Raw genomic sequence first — 20,519 nt, 5'->3', positions numbered from 1 at the left:
TAAATACATTCCTTCCATCTTATTCTACAGGAATTTAAAGTTCAACGCTATCACATTTCTGTAGTAGTTAGTACTCTTTATTACATTTATCAATAAGATAATAGTATATAAATTATATAATGCAGTTATTTCCTTGAATGAGTCCAATATGTGTCTAGAATGTGATCAACTGTATGCTGCCATCTTGTTTAGTCACCCTTGAGCACAAGGTTATAAAATTAAATGGGTCTACCTTGGAAACAGAATTAAAATTAAATCAGAAAGCAATAGGATTTCTGCATTTAAAACTATAAATGGGGTTATTTTAAGCACTTGGTGGAAATTTTGGCTAAGAGTGGGTATACTGGGCTGCTTTGAGAGAACGTCTGAATTCTCAGCCACCTGCCCGGTGGTGAGTACATGTTGCTTGAAGTACAATGAACAGTAGCTACATGGTACCATAATGGGAAACAAAGTGTTAAGGCCTATGCTGTTCATTTGTTTTACCTGTCACTTTCAGCTTTTGCACCTTAATTTACACTTCAACATAGTTTGGTTGGTATTAATACAGAATAGGCTGAACTGTAATGTCTGTCTGCTCAGTGAGTACACAAGAAAGATGTGTTTACTTGATCAGTAGATATAATAATGCTGTTATTCAGCAAATACTAACCATTTACAACTGTCTGATTGGGAGCTTATTACTATTTACATTAATATTAAACACCTTTAAAGATACCACTGTGGAACCATTAACACATCTTCCTTATTTCTTCCATTATCACACATTTTAACACAGAGAATAAACAAAAGAGTAAGGTTTGCAAGCAAGCATATGTGTGTCGCTTTCACATTTTAAAAGAAAAAGCACTGAGGGGAAGCTTTAGACTAACGATGAGGTAGATAAAGGCAGTTAGTATCAGCTTCCAATTGTCTTTCAGTAAAAGGCAGATTTTCTCCAACTCATTAACCATGTTTCACAAAAAGAAAGCATGCAGCTCAAGTCAGGCTGTATGAAATCATGTATTGTGAGAGAGCTGGGTAAACAGATGACTGCCTGATAAATATGAAATATGTGAGATATGAGGTCAGAGACCGTAATAACACAGGTGTGTAACCATCTAACCATAACCAGTAGTTTTTAGGTTTTAAGGTATATGCTGAAGAGCACTGTCTGCTGACATCTCGCTAGCTAATCATATTAGCTATTTTATCTAGACAGAAAGTGCCATGATGCAATACAAGGGAAAGAGATCCGAAAGCTCTCTCTCTGCAGCTGGGACCTGACCTGACTTTGAGAAGATGTCAAAACTGTGTGTGCAGCTGGGGAGTACATGCAGAGCAGAGCTCAGAGTGAAACATGTTTTTGCTCTGTTTCCTTTGCAGGGCACATACATACACATGAAAACACACACACACACACACACATTTAAACAAACATGCTCCCACACACACATGCACAATATATTCTCAGACACAAAAACACACATGCTCCCACACACACACACACACACACACACACACACACACACAAGCCATGTTGCATTAGTAGCGCTGGAAGATTTGAGTGTCTGCCACAGATTAAGAACGAAACATGGGAGCTTGGTGGTGGTGACGAGAGGGTTGGAGAGAAAATACTGCCTTTTAAGCCCGCTGGTTCAAACACCCGAATGAACCACGGCAATACCTCTCCAGACGCAAACCCAGATTCAGAACCAGAACCACTAAACCACTCCTCAAACACCTGTAACAAAGGCCGGTGAAGTGGGTCAAACACAGTCAGAGCAGTCAGACATTCTGTCTACAGCTCTTAGCTTCAGGCCCATAGGCCCACAGTGCAGCAGGCATTGCTTCATTCACTCACCTGACTAAATCTAACTGGACAATAATGCTTATCCATCTGCAGAATCAGCCTGCAGACACTGTGGTCAGCCAGAGCCAGAGCTGAACAGCCCAGGCTTGCACAGTTTAACAGGGCTTATGGTGGAGCTCCTATAGGACAGTATTCCCATCTACTTCACTTCTTCATACTTTGTTCATGTCATACATATTTCGTATACGCTTCTACAGTGACATCACTTTCTGTCACTTTCTCCATGTCACACACATGTGCTCCTATAATGACCTCACTTCCTGTCAACTCTCCCTGGCATACAAATATATAGTGACATCACTTCCTCTCACCTTCTCAAATGTCATACACAAGTAATTCTCTGGTGATATCGCTTCCCGCCACTTTCTCCATGTCATAGAGATGTGTTTCTACAGTGACCTCACTTCCTCTATTTACTCCACTCTTTACTGCTATTTACTATCTACTACAGTGACTTGATTTCATGTTACAATCATCACCAGACTATGATATACTTTTAATTGCTTTGTTTATCAACAATATTTTTAATAGGGAATTTCAGCTGTTACTCTTAGAACGAATTAGTTGTTTAAAGATAAGTTTTCATGCTCACAATTCTCTAGAGTAATGCAGCCTGTCCTCTGCACTGTCGACTGAATGACTATCTCCCTGTAAAACACTGCCAATGACGTAATGAACAATGATCAGGGGTCAGGAATACACACCGGCAGCCCAGGTCTACCTATGAAGCCATCCTTCCCATCCCTCCCTGGGATGCCAGGTGGGCCCGGGGGGCCCGGGAGCAGACTGTCTGGGGGCCCAAATGGCCCACTTGGACCAGGAGGACCGGGCTCTCCTGGGGGGCCTGGAGGACCAGGGGGACCCTACAGAAGCAGAGTTTGTTTGTTACAAAACCAGCATGACAAAAAACAATAGCTCTGTGGTGAGCTTTTGTATATAATTTTTGGTAACCTAATACTTCCGTAACACACAAAATTAACAAGAGCAAAACACATGACTAAATAACTTAATCAATGGCACAAATAAATCAGTCAGTAATGAAGCTAAGAATAACTGATTATATCTGATCTGATTTTAAATGAACACACAGTATATTACATGCCCAGTGTCAACAGTGAGTACTATAACAGATATGAAAAAGCTCCACGTAGTGGCCACTAGCAGATGAAGGCGTGATATTCAGCCGTTACAGTAACAGGGCGTGACTCACACGGATGAGCTCAGCGTCGCTGTCAAAGTCGTCAAACCCTGAGCCGTAAGCGCCCACACCCCCCTAAAACAAACAACACGGCTTTTGTTACACTTTTTAGCAGACCACTACAGTGAAGTGGAAACTCATTGCATTACATTACATTACATTATATGCATTTAGCAGACGCTCTTATCCAGAGTGACTTCCAGCACAGTAGAACATAAGTGTATCCATTCAAAATTAAACAAGCAACAGTGTCAGACCAAGCTAACAACACTCCCAGACCAGTGAGTATGAGCACAACACTATTCAAGCAGGTTGTGCAATACTTGTGCAATCTGACAGAAGCCAAGTATACTACAATACAACAGTCCCTAGAACACAGAATCAAAACACATCACAATACTATACATAAAATAAAATACTAGAGGTAGCAGGTGTTAGGGGGCGGGGATTGAAGTGGGACCGAGATGCAGTCTGAACAGGTGGGTTTTCAGTCTACGTTGGAAGATGGCCAGTGATTCCGCTGTCCTAACCTCCATGGGGAGTTCATTCTACCAATGAGGGACCAATACAGACAGGGATCGTGTCTGGAAAGAGAAACCCAGTCGGGTCGGGACTGTCAGCTGCCCTGTAGTTGCAGAGAATAGCGATGTTGATGGAAGATAGGGTTTGAAGAGCGGTTGTAAGTATGAGGGGGCTGTCCCATTCACTGTCCTGTATGCCAGCACCAAGGCTTTGAACTTGATGCGAGCGATGACAGGAAGCCAGTGAAGCGAGGTGAGGAGAGGAGTACAAGTACAAACGGGAGATTGTAGACAAGCTGTGCAGCTGCACTCTGGATTAGCTGCAGAGGTCTGATTGCACAGAGAATGAGTGCTACTCTGCTAACATCATGCAGGCAGCTCTCCCACACTCCACAAGCTGCAGGGTGCTGACAGCGGTGTGACACGGTAAACCTGGCTGACCTAGCCACCCCTATCACCAGGGGAATGAAGCCAATGCGCTCCACTGCAGCGGGACCCAGTCACTGCTGGCTAATGACATGGCCGGTTTCCAGTCTGAGTGGTATGACTCAGCGAACAGCTTGAGTGTTCAGAGCAGGGTCCCTCTGTGCTCTTGGAAAGAGAGTGTATGGCACACAGCAGAGAAATACATACCCGAAACCTGGCCGAGCCACCCGGGCCAGGTGGTCCAGGGGGTCCCGGAGGGCCGGGGAGACCAACCCCAGGGTCACCCTGTGGGAAGAGCGGCCAGTTACTATAGATACCTCATCATATTTATCATTTCTCAGCAGACATTTTATTTTGGGCAATAAACTACTATGTGGGTTATGGTCAAAATAGTATCTTTCACTGCTGGATATTCACCTATTCAGACTTCGCACTGCGTCAAGAATTCAAACATACTGCCTCAGGTTAAAAGTCCAGTTACTTAACCACTACATCACATGCCTGCATTGCTCACAATCATAACAGCTCTTCTCTCTTTTTCTGAAGGACAGAGGCTTGTTTGCCTCTCCTGAAGGTAATTCTGTAGCTACAGCATTTGTTTCTTCTGGTCATTTGAATAAAAATGACTAGATGCTGAACAGAAGAGTTTTGCCTTGTATTAAATGAACCAGGATTTTTTCCTGTCATATTTTGACATGGGCATACGCATACACACACAGGCACGTACAGACGCTCACGCACAGGTACACATGCACACGCACATGCATACATGAACACATACAAACACAAACACTATACTGCTATAGCCTGGTCACACTGTAACCACTAAGGATGACAAAACTATAATGATATTTTAAATAATCTGACAAACTTGACAAAATAAAAAGGCGGTGGTCACAACATCACAATAATTGGGCTCCTATTAGAGTGATTTTACAATTCAGTGCTCCAAAAGCGAAACAAATCTAACCAATCAGAGCAATCCAAAGGATAACGCATTCCCTGATATTACTCTTAACACACGATAGATTGTTATCGTCAAGGCTTATAGTTGTCGTGGTTTATAGTTTTCATTCTGACTCAGCCTTGAATACTACATATCAGAAAGTGAGGCTTCATGAACTCCAGAATGAGAGAGAGAAGTCCTTTAATTGGTTCATACGAGTAAGTGACTGAAAACACATGGTCATGGAGTCTGCTCCCTGAGCTCAGCCTGGTCACATGACCCCGGCCTTTGAAGTGATGCTGTATGTGAACCTTTTCTCCCTTTGCTCCTGATTCTCCCGCCAGTCCTGGAAACCCAGGCGGTCCCTATGAAGAAATAAAGGCACAGATCAGACTCAGGCATCCAGCACACAGCCAGCATGAACAGTGATATCAGTGACACGGTACACTATAGCAACAGCTTCTTTAACAAAAAACCCCACCCCTTGCATATAAATGTGTATGAATACTTCGGATGTTATTTCGTATCATTGCATTTCAAAAAAGCAACACTTACTGGATCACCATCTTCACCCCGGATTCCCTGCAGGATAAAGAAGATATTTTTACTCGTTCTTGACTCAATCCAAAAGCACCCCTCAGTTGATAGTTTAGGGAATTAACATGAAAGCAAGCTCTAATTAGATGTGAATGTTACATGATTGTTTCACAGTAAACTATGTGTTTATACCCCTTAGTTCCATGTTAACATGAAGGCATGAATAAACAGCACTTAAAGTTTATAACCACTTTATAACGGTATTAAAGGTTTTTTTTTCTGGCTCAGAGAAAACGGAGTATCAATTACCAGAAGAACTGACTGATAATTGTGAGGTGCCTCATTGAAAAAGCTTCACTGTTTACTGTTCACTATTTCGCATGACAAATAACGCTCAATATTTCACAAGCAATGATTTATTACCAAAAAACCAGCAGTAGAGATGGGCTGATAGGAGAGAGCAAATGAATAAGATTAACTTATTACAGATTCAAAAGAAGCACCTCTTTTTTAATCACAAGGTATTAAAATAGTTCTTCCTTGTGCTGAGACAGATTTATGCATAAGAAGATTAAGAGCATGTTTGGACTACTGCTTCAGGGGGTGTCTTGATTGCTGTATTTTCAGCACTTAGTGGAGTCCTTACTTTTAGCACGCCGCTAACTAAATGAATGAGAAAAATGCTCATTTCTCCAGGGCTGCATAAATGCATCCAAAAGTAGAGGTTCCTGTAAATATCAACCTCAAAATGCCAGACATGCTGAAAAGAAGGGAGTGTGCCATTCGCAGCAGAAAGTTTTGGAGAGGAATTTACTGTGAGAAGATCACTCACCGGCTGGCCATCTCTCCCCGGGTTTCCTGGAGATCCAGGGGGCCCTGTCGGCCCCTGGGGGCCTCTGGGGCCAGGCTCACCCATGCCTACATGCTCATCTCCAGAGGAGCCAGGGGGACCACGAGGGCCTGGAGGACCAGGGAGCCCTGGATCCCCTCTCTCCCCTTTCTGTCCAAAGTGAGAAGATGCCTAAATGTGCACACACGCACAGAGACACACGCGTTATAATACAATGAAACGCTGCACAGAAAAGAACTCTTTTTTACATCAGAAGGGATGTTTGGATCTTCAGATAGCTTTTGCTTTCAAACATAATCAGACCCTATATATAGATACCTGTACTTATTTTACACAAACAATGCAAACTTCCCTGTATTCAGGGGTGCATGAATAATTATCTTATCCAAACCAACATGCTGAGAAAGAACAGAACTTTGAAGCTGTCTAGCCTTTTACTTTTGTCTGACTTGCAATATCCACATGGCCCAGACTCCCGAAAATAAAAATCTGCAAAGGGCCTCTATAGCCAAGGCAGCCTACTGCATCCACTAGGGTCTGATAATTTAACTTAAGTACCTCTGATCTAAATACAAATGAGCAGCCTGGACCTATTGCATATACTTCATGGAGGCCTTTTTTTGCAATTACAATGTATATTTGCAATTACGTTTGCATAAATCTGTCACTGTCACGTGTTATAAATACTAGGGAATTTCAGTTGATGCCATCGGAGTACAGGCAACACCTTCACCAGCATTACAGCCATGTCTAGCAGGCTACAGTCCTTTATGTGATTTACAAACATGAACAATGTGAGCAAACTGATTTCATTATTTGTGCAGAATTATGTAGCGAACAGTAAAGCTAATGACTTGCTGGATATCTGCAAATGAGCCTTGGCAATAATGTAATAAGCACTAGATAATGTAATAGCTCATCATAATGTAATAACTTTTCACTGATAATGCAATAAAGCCAGTTAACATATTGAAAGGAGTAATACATTTGCGGTATGGTACTAGATGTAGAGAGCAATGCATGAGCATCCTGGTATGTCTGTATCCTTGCTGTCTACATTTTTCTTGTTGGCACGCCCTGGTACCCTTTTGCCTGTCCCTGTTTCTACAGTAACAGCAGCTCAAAGTGTCCAGCCCCATGGCATCCAAGGCTGAGAACAGAAGTGGGCAGTTGAAGAATGCCAGCTCCACACCATGTGACCTGTAGGCTTGGGGTCACAAGCGTGATTGTCCTGGTGTCTGGCCTCGGGTTCCCAAGGATAGGGGGATCCCGGCCTCAAAGTGACCATAACTGGGGAGCCCATGTATAGATGCCTCTGTGTTACGCAATCTTGCCTTGAAGGACATGTTTATCTAAAGATTCTGCGCAGAAATTCCTGCATAATGTGGAGATTGTATCTGCATGTACTGTGGTGCACTGCCCTCCAATGTGTATGGAAATAAAACTGATACAGTAGGACTTGGTATGCTTGGTATCTTGATTGCTGCATCTAACAGATCTATCCGATTCCCAACAGGAGTCACTTTCAGAGGAAATTCAAATATACATTTGGACTATTCTATACAGTGTTACTTGCAACATTTGTTCCTAGTCCCATTCCAAACCCAAAAGCTACAGATACAAAAGGACACACACACACATACACACACACACACAAACACGATATAAGTTCAGAGACTAGACACATACTGAGCCCAGAGTGCGGCCTGTCCCTGTCTCAGAGGCTGGGTTTACTTACGCTCTCAGGTTCCTCTCCCAGGGCCTCCTTTTGGCTTGTTGCTGCAGAGGGGACCAATCAGTAATGAGAGACATAACATTATTATATTATTATTCATCTTACTTAATCATCTTACTTCATCAACTTTACTATTTTACATACTAAACATCCTGTTTAAAACAAGGGAAAAGATAGCAATAGCCCTGGCAAGAGAAATTAATTTTATGTTAACATATGATGTTCAGGGCATACTACATCCTGATTGGTCATCTCAAAAAAAAAAAAAAGTGCAATGGGAGCGCATGAAAGGAAGAGACAAAAACTGCAAAAGGTTTTATTGATTATCAAGGGTTACAAACTGAAAGAAAAGGGATCAAAGATTCCAAAAGGAATGAACCCCAATATGGCAAAACAGACCCCAACAAACAGGGCATTCAGCTGTAAAATTCATCTAGAAAATATAAAATGTTTATTTTAATGGGCAAAGCACACATATGATGTGGTTTACGATTAAAGCCACTCCATGTATGGGATTCACATCTAAGTGTAACAGTGTAAATATAGTTGGTTAAATCTGAGTTTCGGCAGGTGTGGTTATCCCAGGCCTTAGCTGCCCTCACCTCTCTCTGCAGTCAGCAGAACCTGGGCTTCCTGGGTGGATGTCAGGAGCCCTGAGTACTCGTCCGCTTCCTCTCCGTGGGATACCTCTGTGGGTGGGGCTCTCACCGGCACGCTGAGCGGGTCCTCCACCTGGGGGTGGGTGACCACAGGTCACGTGATCATCTGAGTGAGATCAACATTTCTTGCAGAAGTGAAACTCTTCTCAAAAACACCCACAAACCAATGTAATCAAAGGTTCACAATGCTAAGACTGAAATTCAGTTCTGATACAGGTACATGCCAGTGTGGTGGTCCAATGTCACTTTCCTGTGGTCTCCAGCAGGGGGCAGTGTGGCACTCCGGGAGAGTGAGCCCTTGTGTTGTGCCCTGCTGTGACCCTGTTTGGAGGGTGGTTTGTGTTGGCTAGAGCCTCCTGCAGGAATCAGGCTGGTTTTGGCTCCAAGTGGGTGTGTGGTCTGGGCTTTAAGCAAGAAGCACTGGCAGAGGAGATGCTATAAGTCTGATCTGAATGCACAGCCACTGCTGTCTTCAACAGGCCCTGCTTACAGGGGCAGGTGGAGAGGGCGAGGCACAGGGGAGAGGTGGAGACCACCAGGGAGGGTGGTGGAGGGGGCCCTAATCACACATCTCCACCCAAATGTAAGGTGGTGTTAAGTTAAAAAAGAGTACCACCATATCCAGTGCATTATACAGCTGGATAGTCATATGAAAATAGCTGGGAAGTGGAGGACACTTGCTTTAAAGGGATTGCCCAATCACAGCCCTGCCGCAGGAATAATAACTAACTCACAGACAAACACCTTGGGAACAGTAGGTGATGGATGTAGAGAAGGCAACTCATACTACTACATGGCATGTAAGTGATGGGAACTAGTGCTGTGTGTTACAACAGTTCACGTGTACATAGAGCAACAGCTTGATTTTCAGCAACTGATTACACCACTAGGAAGGGTTACCATTTATTTTTTTCATTTTCCATTTTCTCCCCAATTTGGAATGGCCAATTCCCTGAATTCTGGAATGTCCAATTTGTCATCATCGATGTTCGGTCCCGTTGTACAATACCCACTGTCAATCCGGGAGAGCGTGGACAAGCACGTGCCCTCCTCCGAGACATGTGATGTCAGCCGCTGCTTCTTTTCACACTGCGGTCCACAAGCTAAGCTAGCACAGAGATGAGTCGGAGGAAGACATTTTGTATGCAGCTTTGGCACGTGGACCACGTGAAGCCAATGTGTTCCGCCTGTGAGCTCCCGGTCACTGTCAGCTAGTGACAGGGTTAGCATTTCTTAATGAAATGATGTCACTTTGAGTCAAACATGTACTGTACACTACTCAGGTTTTTATGAGGCATGGGAGTTACCGCAATAAAGACCATAAATCAGCATCTTTGATTTTTTCTTGTTTGAGGAGGATTGGCAATGTTTCCTCAGTAATTAAAGGGCACTTAAAATCAGAGACCAGAAATGGTCAGCCTAAAACAAGGACCAGAACCTAAGATCCTAATCAGGGCCTTCTCCTGTGACACAGAAAGGTGGCTGAGTTTTCCCCACCTAGCTTTTCCATAAATGACAGTCTAGAAATGTCTCTGAGAGATAAACACTGTATCTATGAAACTATACTTATGAAAAATGCTTTGATATAGGAGATATTATAGGAGAGATTTCTCAACATCAATATGATGACAAACAGTGCCTCATAAACAAGTGTTAGTAAGAACCCAAAAGGACACCATGTTTGAAGAGTTTTCTAAAAGATGGCAAAAGATAGAATGCTACCTCTGTAATGGCAACTAATGTAATTAATTGACAACTAAAGTAATCAATATAAGCTGAACTTTTTAAAAAGCCAGCTGTTAGTAGTATTGGCCTTTTCCACTCCCAAATATGTGAGGTTCAAAATGTTGTTTCACACTAGTCATTTTTACATGAAAAACCTGGTATAAAAGTATGAATTGGGACCATCCATCTATTTTGTCAGCTCCAGCTGGGTCAGAACTTGGGTGGCATTCCTGAGTAATTCTGTGCAGTGAAGCAGCCTGTTGGACAGGTACATTTCCTGGACAGGACACCAACAAATTACAGAGCCATTACCCACAATCACACTCTTTCAGCACTGAGCACAGTAGGCACCACTGCTATGATTGGATATTGAGCCCACAGCCTGCCAGCGTGAGACACACATAGGGGCCTGAGCTTCTAGAAGAGACCACACAGAGGAGGAGTAGCCAATGCACGCATGCTTCTTATATACCAGACTATATGATGATACCTGCCGAGTTACTCGATTTCTGAATCAGAGAGCCCAGATTCCACAGAATATTTAACCAGTTGTAATTCAACATATGCTTTGTTTTCTGACATTTATGTTGAACAGCTAAAGCATTAAAAAAAAGGAGTGGGGTGTTCCCTCGTACCCATAGGACCACCCCAGCAGGCTCACCCGCTCTCTCTCCAGCATGGCCTTCTTCGTCTCCTCCACAGTTTCCCTGTCATCCAGGGTGTCCTCCCCGCTGCTGTCTCCTGAAGCCTGAGGCACAACACAGACACAACACACATCCCTCAGTCCCAGAGCGCTTGCCCCTTACCCACACACACGTGCACACACACGTGCAAGTATATACACATGCATGTACACACACACACACACACACACATTTCTTTCTGTTCATCCAGTTAAATTTCATTGTCATTGGATGATTACCACACTGTATAAAAATAAAAATAGCTATACTTTAATCTTAATAGCATTGCACAGGACAAAGTCATATTAACAATGAATAAATCTGATTTCAGAAAACATAAAGAGTACATTTATTTGGCATAGGGATTTATTTGGCAGAAGAAACCAGGCTTTTGGCTAGGTGTTTGTCCCGGTAAACAAAAGCATGACTTCCTCCGTTTTAACAAAGGCTGCTGGATCCATATACACAATCCAACCCAAAAACCTGCCAAGCCAAGTGGGCATGAATACTTCTACAATAGAAGCTTTACATCTTGTAAAATGTTGATGAGTAAATGATTATTGGTAATAAATCAAAAAGTGAAGCTGTGCATAAATTACTGGCAGTCCTTCTGAATGCAATCTATCACCGCAGGCCAGAACTCAACGCACTGCTTCCATGAAACCACTAGAGGGAGCACTGTGCACACTGAAGGTCAGCGGAGTGTTTCTCTCGGTGTCCGTTCGGGAGCACTCACGTAGGGGTCATCCTCTTCACACTGCTCCTCTGCTGCTCTGGGGTCAGGCTTTATCACCAGCTGCTGTATGGCACCCTGTGGGGAGAGAAAGAGAGAGAGAGGGACAGAAAGAAAGAGAGAGACAGAAAGAGAGAATGACAGAGAGAGAGGTGAGGAGGGAAAAGAGGTTTTACTACAGTGCAGTGCACACTGTTGCCCATGAGACAGAACAGACTGTGAACACATGCATATCATAATCCCTCATTCTTTAAATGAAGACACTTTTTGGTACTGCATATACCCACAAATAAAAGTCCATTGGCACATTTTATCACTTTCCTATGAAAGAAGAATCCCTGATGAATATGCCCTGGTTGTGTCTTCTCTTGGAAGGCCCACAACACAAAGATCATAGCGAATGATGATGATTACATGCAGCGTACAACATTACTATCAAACTGCATGTCAACATGTCCATGTGACCTGCTAGCAACAAACACTGAAAAAGACTGGCTATGGTACCCCACACAGGGTAATAATGCCTGGGTTTAGGATGAACCTGCAGTCATATATGGAATGAGCCAGTATACCTTTAGTCCAGGTAAATCTTCCAGTAGAAATGTCTTTGGCTTGCCTCAGGTATAGCTGGCCTAACACTGAGGCAGTACAGTCTAAATGCCTCAGGTATAACTGGCCTAACACTGAGACAGTGCAGTCTAAATGCCTCAGGTATAGCCGGCTTCACACTGAGGCAGTGCAGTCTAAATGCTTCAGGTATAGCCGGCTGCACACTGAGGCAGTGCAGTCTAAATGCCTCAGGTATAGCCGGCTTCACACTGAGGCAGTGCAGTCTAAATGCTTCAGGTATAGCCAGCTGCACACTGAGGCAGTGCAGTCTAAATGCCTCAGGTATAGGTGGCTTCACACTGAGACAGTGCAGTCTATATGCCTCAGGTATAGGTGGCTTCACACTGAGACAGTGCAGTCTATATGCCTCAGGTGGCTTAACACTGAAGCAGTGCAGTCTAAATGCCTCAGGTATAGCCGGCTGCACACTGAGGCAGTGCAGTCTAAATGCCTCAGGTATAGGTGGCTTCACACTGAGACAGTGCAGTCTATATGCCTCAGGTGGCTTAACACTGAAGCAGTGCAGTCTAAATGCCTCAGGTATAGGTGGCTTCACACTTAGGCAGTGCAGTCTAAATGCCTCAGGTATAGCCGGCTTCACACTGAGGCAGTGCAGTCTAAATGCCCCTGGTATAGCTGCCCTGACACTGAGGCAGTGCAGTCTAAATGACAAAGATACAACCGAGCTACAGCAAGGAGGTAGATAAGATGACCTTCATCCCCTTGTGTTCCCTTTGCCCTGAGAAGAAAACCTGTTCCTGTTCACCATATAGCTCTGATTCCACAACAAGGCTTACTACTTCCACACATCAGTCTGACCTCACATGCCATTGGCTGGCCAATGAGCCAGTGCAGCCTGAGTAAAAGAGGTGACCAATAAGAACACAGAATGTCAGAGATGCTGAATGGCACTGGTGATCTGTAATAAGCTATTTTAAAAGCCATTTACAAAACCAAGTAACCCTCCAAGTGACCTGAGAGTTGGATGCTATGCACCTAGTATATCTAACTAGAGTGAGTACCTAATTTTTAGCCTTACTACAGTACCTGGCATGAGATCACATACATGGCAGTGTTGTTGTTTCACAAGAAATAATAATGAATATTCTATAGAAATGTTTTTGAAGCCTTATATTACATCATTGTCATTTGGCAGATGCTCTTGTCCAGAGTGACTTACACAGCGGTATTATTACCATTAAACACAAACGTACCTAGCTATCTAGCTTCCCTGCACCACCAAGATGACAGTCATCTCTTTTCTGCAAAAAGTGACTTGCGATTAGCTACAATGAACAGACTTTGCAGGTTGTACTAAAGAGTCATGTGTCAGCATGTTACAACCGTGGTTTTCAATCCTTGCCTTGAACGTGACAAATTGAAACACAAGTGACTCATTCTGAGCGCGCGAGTTTCCCTCTGTGCTGTTGAGCAGCTTCCTACTCTACATGCCACACTAATGTGTTCCAGATGTGCCTAACCACACAACACTAAGACCACTGAAAAACTAGCAAACACCAAAGACTGAGGCAACACTGAAGCAGTGTGCTGGGAATTAGCAACGCACAATGTGATCTAGGTTCACCCTCTCTTTCTCCAATTAGGTGACACTGGGAAACATTCGTATGAGGAGGGACATCTGAGGATGTACAGAATTCAGACGGGGGGACACAGAGCTCCTCCCTTATGAAAAATAATCATTCATATTCACCCACATATGAATGCCACAATGTAAGGAATACATGATTATTCTTTTTACTCATTTATGCTACCCTGTTTTATGAAACATCAACAGCACGCTAGGCTTGTCTCACTGCAACAATCCCTGCACTCATGCAGGAACACTGACTCAACCTGTCGAAAGATACTTTTCGCAACACAATTCACACTATGCACTACAATGGAGGGTAAGTGCTATTCTAAAGACATCAGTGGCCAGCTTGCAGGCACCTGGCAGCTGGCAGGGTTCCTGAGAGTGCTAAGATGAGGAAGCCCTAACCAACCTACCCATCCCCTATCTGTAGGGGAACAAAGCCAATATGCTCAGCTGCAGTGGATTCCTGGTCATTGTCTGCAAATAACATGGCTAGTCTGGAACCTAGACCGTAGTACTTGGCCTGCACAAAGGGAATGCCAAATGAGCAACATCATTCGGAATTGACAACGCTTACTTGAAAAAGGAACCCTCTGTTTCCCTCTCCGCATTCTGTATCTCCCTCTTTTCTCCTTGCATCTTTCCCTCATCTCCTTACATCATTTCACAGAGGAATTGAGGAATAGACCTGAGGAGTTATTTATTATGTAAGGGAATGTGAGGGAGCTGGAGCAACATAGCTCACTGTGACCTTTGACCCCTGACTAGTAACCCAAGCTGCCAGTCCCTCTGATCTCTTATGCATAATTGCCATCCAGATGTTTTTGGTTAGGCCAATATCGATGAATCAACAAGCTTGTTTTAACTGATGAGAGAGTGATTAAGGAAAGAATATTTGTAGTACAAGTTTCAGAGAGATGAAACATTCCCTTTGCAAATCTACATATATTCACTATACACAGTCATAGCCTGCTATTCATAGTCTCAGCCTCACTCTGTTGCTTAATGACTGAAGAGCAGTGCTGAGCCTGTGTTATGACTTCATTTCAAAGCAGGATGTCACACTGTTGATAAGCATTCTCAACAAAATGTGATGACCAAATTATCTACACTTCTTCAAAGCGCCATTAAAACGAATGTGGCTCCAAACCCAGAGCAGCGTGCCTGATAGTAGTCAGACTGTATCAACCACATGTGAAAAATGTAGTACGAATGAGGAAAAAGTGTTTCCTGGTCCTGATCCTGGAGAAATCTGTCCGAGCTGCCTTTGGGTGTCAATATTTCAGTACACAACAGCTAATAATACAAAGGAGGAATCCTTCTATATAAAGTAAATGCTTCAGCTCTCCTGCTAAACCAAACCAGGCCAACACATCACCATGTATCTGTAAGCACATAGATATAGACACACACACACACACAGCCTTGGGTGAAACCTCCCACTCACCACAAACTTCTCCATGCCGGTGGCCCCGGCGTTCCCCACGAAGATGCCAGAGCCGGACTCAAAGCGCAGTCGTGGCGCGCTGCGGCGGATGGCGGCGGTGTGGTACTCCTCGCAGTCCATGTAGAGCCGCACCTCCTCCTCCTGCAGCGTCAGCGTGAAGCGGCTCCACCTGTCCGCCATGTCGGGCACCTTGAAGGATGCCTCCTCCGTCGAGGACCCCGGCTCGCCGTAGAGCAGCGTGATCTTTTGGGTCTGGTCCTCCACCGCGCTCAGCGTCAGGCCCAGGTACACCACCTTCTGGAAGGCGTCAGTGATGGCGAACAGCACCCCGCCTTTCGCAGTGGGCTTGACGGTGGCGATGATGGCAAAGTCGCGGAAAAAGGGGTCTGGCACGAATGTCTTAGTCAGCCGGCCGATGTTGGCATTGGGCCCAAAGCTGTAGGCAGGGAAGCCTTCATAACCCGTGATGAAGGAGACTGACGGAGGGAGAGGAACTCCGATTAACTCTGTTAGGTCCAGGTGGTCTTTGGATCCTCGCTCTGAAAGGCAGAAAAATAATTACAATTAGTATTTACTGTATATCCTTCATACAGGAAACTCATTTCCTTCATACATGCAGCTCATCCTCTCCTTCACACACAACTCATGTAACTTACACACACAATTCCTCTCTTTCACACACAACTCGCCTGCCTCATACACACAACCTCTCTCATTCACACATGCAATTCATCACCTTCACACCTGCAACTAATCTCCTTCACACACAAATCATGTAACTTACATACGCAATTCCTCTCCTTGATATACACCTCATGTATCTTATACGCAAAATTCCTCCCCTTCACACATAATTCATGTACCTTATACACAAAATTCCTCTCCTTCACACACAATTCATGTACCTGATACACAAAATTGCCTCATACACAGTACTCACCTCCACAGTTTTATAGAATGTTCTCCATAACCACTATCTTTACCCACTTCACCTCTGTATATTCCCAATTAAACCCCTCAGTTGACCTCCCTTTGCTGCTGGTCATTACTGTGCGTTTCAGTGAGCTTCTGCTCTAGACAAAATTTAATGTGGCCTTTAATTTATCAAATTATCTAGGTGGAAAAACGCAAATGATTTAGCGGTAGGGCCTTTGAACACATGAGGCGCCCTGCTGTTCTCCCCGAATCGGCTCTCATCCTTCTCCGCCCCTCTCCACACGCTCCTCATCAATCACGGTCCCACCCACAGAGCACCTGTCTGTCTCAGCAGCCTGGTACCACAGGAAACCACAGACATCAGGTTCCTGTTAGTACCGGCTACTGGACAACGCTGAGCTCACGTGTGTAAATCCTGTCTATGACATTCAGCACAAGGGGGTGGGGGGTGGGGGGTGCTCCAAGATCAAACATCCCGCAGCACTCCCACAGTTATGATTTTGGACGAGGGCTGTATTTTTAGCTGCTCTCCGAATGAAGGCACGGATTAAACGACCCCCATTCTCTACAACTGACTCAGCCCTGGGTCCTGGAGGGTCGGATGTCTACAGGCATTTGTTTAGACACACTCAGTATGTTTTGATTAGTCTTGACTAAACCAGTTTAGCCTCCTTTCCCAATTCCAAGAATGGCAGCAGTTTACAGAGAGCTGAAAAAAGTAGCTGGATTGTGGCATTCTTGGACTTGAGTAGTCCTATTCAGTAGAGCAGAAACCCTACTTCATAAGACAGATTTGGGTAGCTGTCCTCTGTAAGATGAAATCAAGTAGCCATACTATGTACAGTTGAATATCCCTACTCTGTAAGATAGAGTAGCCCTTCCCTGTAAGATGGAGATGAGGATCCATACTAACTTCATACAACTGAATAACCCTACTCAGTTGAGTAGCCCTACTCTGTAAGATGGAGTTTAGTAGTAAAACTCTGTAAGAAGTGACAGAGTAGAAGTAACACACAGCTCACAGTTTAACCCACATATAACTATATAGCAGGATTAAACCTTACTCCGTGCTGGAGTCAGCAATACTGTATTGTGAACACATTCATTGAGTCATTGAGAGGATTCTGCAAGTAATGCTACAAATGCATGAAGTACTACTGGGATTACACAAATATCTTGTCAACATTTGAAAACACATACAAGCGCTGTCTAGATGCTCTTCCAAATTGGTATCTGACTGGCAGGCTCATTTACAGTTCACAGTAAATCCAACAGCTGGCTCACCACACAGATGTTCCAGGCCCGTGACAACAAAACCGCATGGAAACCCCTCCACAGTATGGACCGCCCTCGAAGAATATTTGTTTACTTGGCTCGACAGACTGCAACAAGAAGTCCACCTGCACACCTGTGTCACATAGAGGTGATCTGCACACCATGCCACGTGATCATTCAAGACTTGATCGGGAAAATATATGTGTGCTGTTATATTTATATAAAGAAGTTACTACTTCCATAACTTGTATGTTCTTGGACCCGTATCAGGTAAAGATATAGCTTCTAACATGTATTTGAAGTTTTAGGTTGAGGGCTTGAATCATGAGGTTACTCTTAAAGGGTAAATCTAATGTGGGACCAGACTCAGATTTTGACTGGGTTTAGCTTGTCAGTGAATGAGACACAGTAACAGGCAGACTCTGCGCTAAGGGATGCTATTAAAACCCTGTCACATACTGCCACTGCTGTCTCCTCGCTGTCAATCATCCTGACCCCCTGTCTCTACGCTCCATTGTCTTCACATTTCCCAGGGTCCCGTGCGGCTTTTCCTTATCATGCAGCAGCAATGTTCCCACACTCTACCCACTATATAAGAGGCAGGGAGCCCCAGCAATAACAGTGAACAAACAGAGAGGCTCAGAAACTCATCCCCAGCCTGGTTTAGTCAAGTCAAACAAGGCACAAGACCCAGAGAGTTAAAGCAAATGACGTCTCTCAAAGCAAACATGAAAAATACAGTAAACTTTGTTCCCTTTAACCTACATTAAAGCTCCCAAAGCAGGAGTTTGGGACTTCTTGACTTGTTGAGGTGTAACCATAGTACAGAATTCATTGACCCATGTGATCAATTTTAATGAAAGATGCTTGTTGACATTTGAGCAGAGTTTGATTAATGGCTATGGTCAAAGCAGTTACAGCATACTTTCCCTCACATTCCGCACTAACAAAATGCTCCTTTAAGAGAGAAAGAAGTACAGCTAGGCGGCATCAATCTAGCAAAGGACAGTACCGAAACTGTGATTCATTGAGGCTCACTGGCAAAACACTCCCGGCTCTCCTTGCAAATTCCTCGGCTGAAGCCTCCCGTTTGTCACTGTGAGCTTCCCCCGCTGTGCAGAGATTTCAGTCATGCACCGATGCAATAAAACGTGGGGGGCGTGGGACCCAGCCCCAGTCAGCTGGGATACCCAAAAGCCACATCCCTGCTGTGTGTCCCCCTTCCCTAGTGTTCCAGGAAATTTCATCCCCTAACTGTGTTATTCCAATATCGTGTGCCAGAGGTTCCTGGAAGGAGATGGCAGATGCCACCAAGCTCTGCCGCATTCCATGACCTTTTGGCCTCGACCAATTTAAACCACAATGGCCAAGCCAGTCAGTCAGGTGGACTGTGGATCATTCATGCCAAAAGACCCATCACTCTTCAGCAGTATGCAATCACCACTGTACAAATCAATTACCAATGCAGGTTCTTCAGGAACGCAATTCTTTTTCCGTGCTTAATCAGTCAGCTACCAAGTGAGAATTATGATCCGATGGGATGCAAAAAGTAATCAAATCTCATCATTGCTCTACATGTACTTTTTTGCTATTCAAAAATCCATTCAATGACAAACAATGTGCTGGTCATTGATTCTGTATTCTACAGGTGGTAGAATTTGACATAACCTTTGACATAACCCTCGTGAAAAGCCAGGAATGCATAAACCAGCTTCCCTACACTACAGTGACTTTGAAGGTAGAGATGTATGGTAGTCATGTAGCCTTCCCCTCAGAAAGCCCAGTAACTCACCGTTCTTCCACATTTTGAGTGGCCTTTTCTTAGCCTTGGACTTGCTGTCTCCCCCCTCAGCAGGGCGAGGGGTGATGTGCGGTGGAGATGAGGTCGGGGACCCTGCCATAGTCGTCGTCCGTGGAGCAGCGATGGTGGTTTTGGCGGCGGCGGTCGGCCTGGCCCTGGAGCCTCCCCACGGCCACCACCACTGCGCCCACGTGGGTCCGACAAACAGCAGAACCAGCAGTAGCACCGGCAGCAGACACGGGCGCGCGGCTGCCTTCCCCATCCTCATGCTCCTCACGCTCCTCACGCAGGAAGCAGACTGCGCTGGCTGCTCCCTCTCCCGCGCGCCTCACGCCCCGCACTGCCCCCTCACGCCGCTCCCCCCCTCGTCCCGCTCACCCTGCGCACCCCGTGATTAATGGCCCCCCGCGCCCTGTCCCATAGCTCCAGCCCCACGCGGGCTGAGGCGTTTAACAGGCAGCTAAAGCGCTGGCGGACTTCAAAAGGGCTCCCATCCAAAAGGGTTTGGTAAGTAAATGTGCCCCCCCCCGCACCCAAAGCCTTTTATGATGGAAATTACACATCTTAAGAAAGACAGGTGTCCTGGTTTGAGCCAACCACAGGCTTTGTTTACCAGACCACTAGCCAATGAGAGAGTTCAACACGACAGACATCCTGACATTAACTGGCCCATATGTTGTCTTGACCGTTCCTCCGCTCCTCTCCCTCATTCTTGATTGAGACGTTGATCTTATGAGGACACAGTTAGAGCAAAGGGACATATCCTAGCAGTGATGTCAGAGAAATTAATAAGTTCTCAGGACAAGTAAACGGTGTGTGCCCGAGATGTCCACAAACATGCTCGTTTTTCTCATTAGAACAAGCAACTCAAATATTGTGAGCTGGTGAATGTTAAACCTTTTGAACATTTCCTCAAGTGAGCTTTTGGTGTAACCCACATGTTGTGATATCAATTGAGCTGCATAACTACAGAGGCTTGTACAGGACACAAA

General features: G+C 44.7%; 1 protein-coding gene across 1 annotated transcript in view; it reads right to left on the bottom strand.

The window, feature by feature from the left end:
• The window catches only part of LOC118771582 (collagen alpha-1(XV) chain-like), a 40,311-nt gene extending 20,516 nt beyond the window's left edge, over positions 1-19,795 (bottom strand). The window contains exons 1-13 of the mRNA XM_036519588.1: positions 19,519-19,795; positions 15,516-16,054; positions 11,869-11,943; positions 11,111-11,197; positions 8,668-8,797; positions 8,069-8,109; positions 6,313-6,501; positions 5,499-5,525; positions 5,255-5,308; positions 4,205-4,282; positions 3,063-3,125; positions 2,557-2,715; positions 1,667-1,723 (exon numbers count right to left, since the gene is read on the bottom strand). Coding sequence (XP_036375481.1) covers positions 1,667-1,723; positions 2,557-2,715; positions 3,063-3,125; positions 4,205-4,282; positions 5,255-5,308; positions 5,499-5,525; positions 6,313-6,501; positions 8,069-8,109; positions 8,668-8,797; positions 11,111-11,197; positions 11,869-11,943; positions 15,516-16,054; positions 19,519-19,795 — 1,776 coding nt within the window. The remainder of the gene's footprint in view (positions 1-1,666; positions 1,724-2,556; positions 2,716-3,062; positions 3,126-4,204; positions 4,283-5,254; positions 5,309-5,498; positions 5,526-6,312; positions 6,502-8,068; positions 8,110-8,667; positions 8,798-11,110; positions 11,198-11,868; positions 11,944-15,515; positions 16,055-19,518) is intronic.
• Positions 19,796-20,519: the final 724 nt, after the last annotated feature.

The sequence above is a fragment of the Megalops cyprinoides genome, chromosome 24 (genome assembly GCF_013368585.1).
Source record: "Megalops cyprinoides isolate fMegCyp1 chromosome 24, fMegCyp1.pri, whole genome shotgun sequence".
NCBI classification, from domain to species: Eukaryota; Metazoa; Chordata; class Actinopteri; order Elopiformes; family Megalopidae; genus Megalops; species Megalops cyprinoides.
Note: the sequence above shows the minus strand (reverse complement) of the source record. Positions and strands in the feature narration are given on the sequence as shown.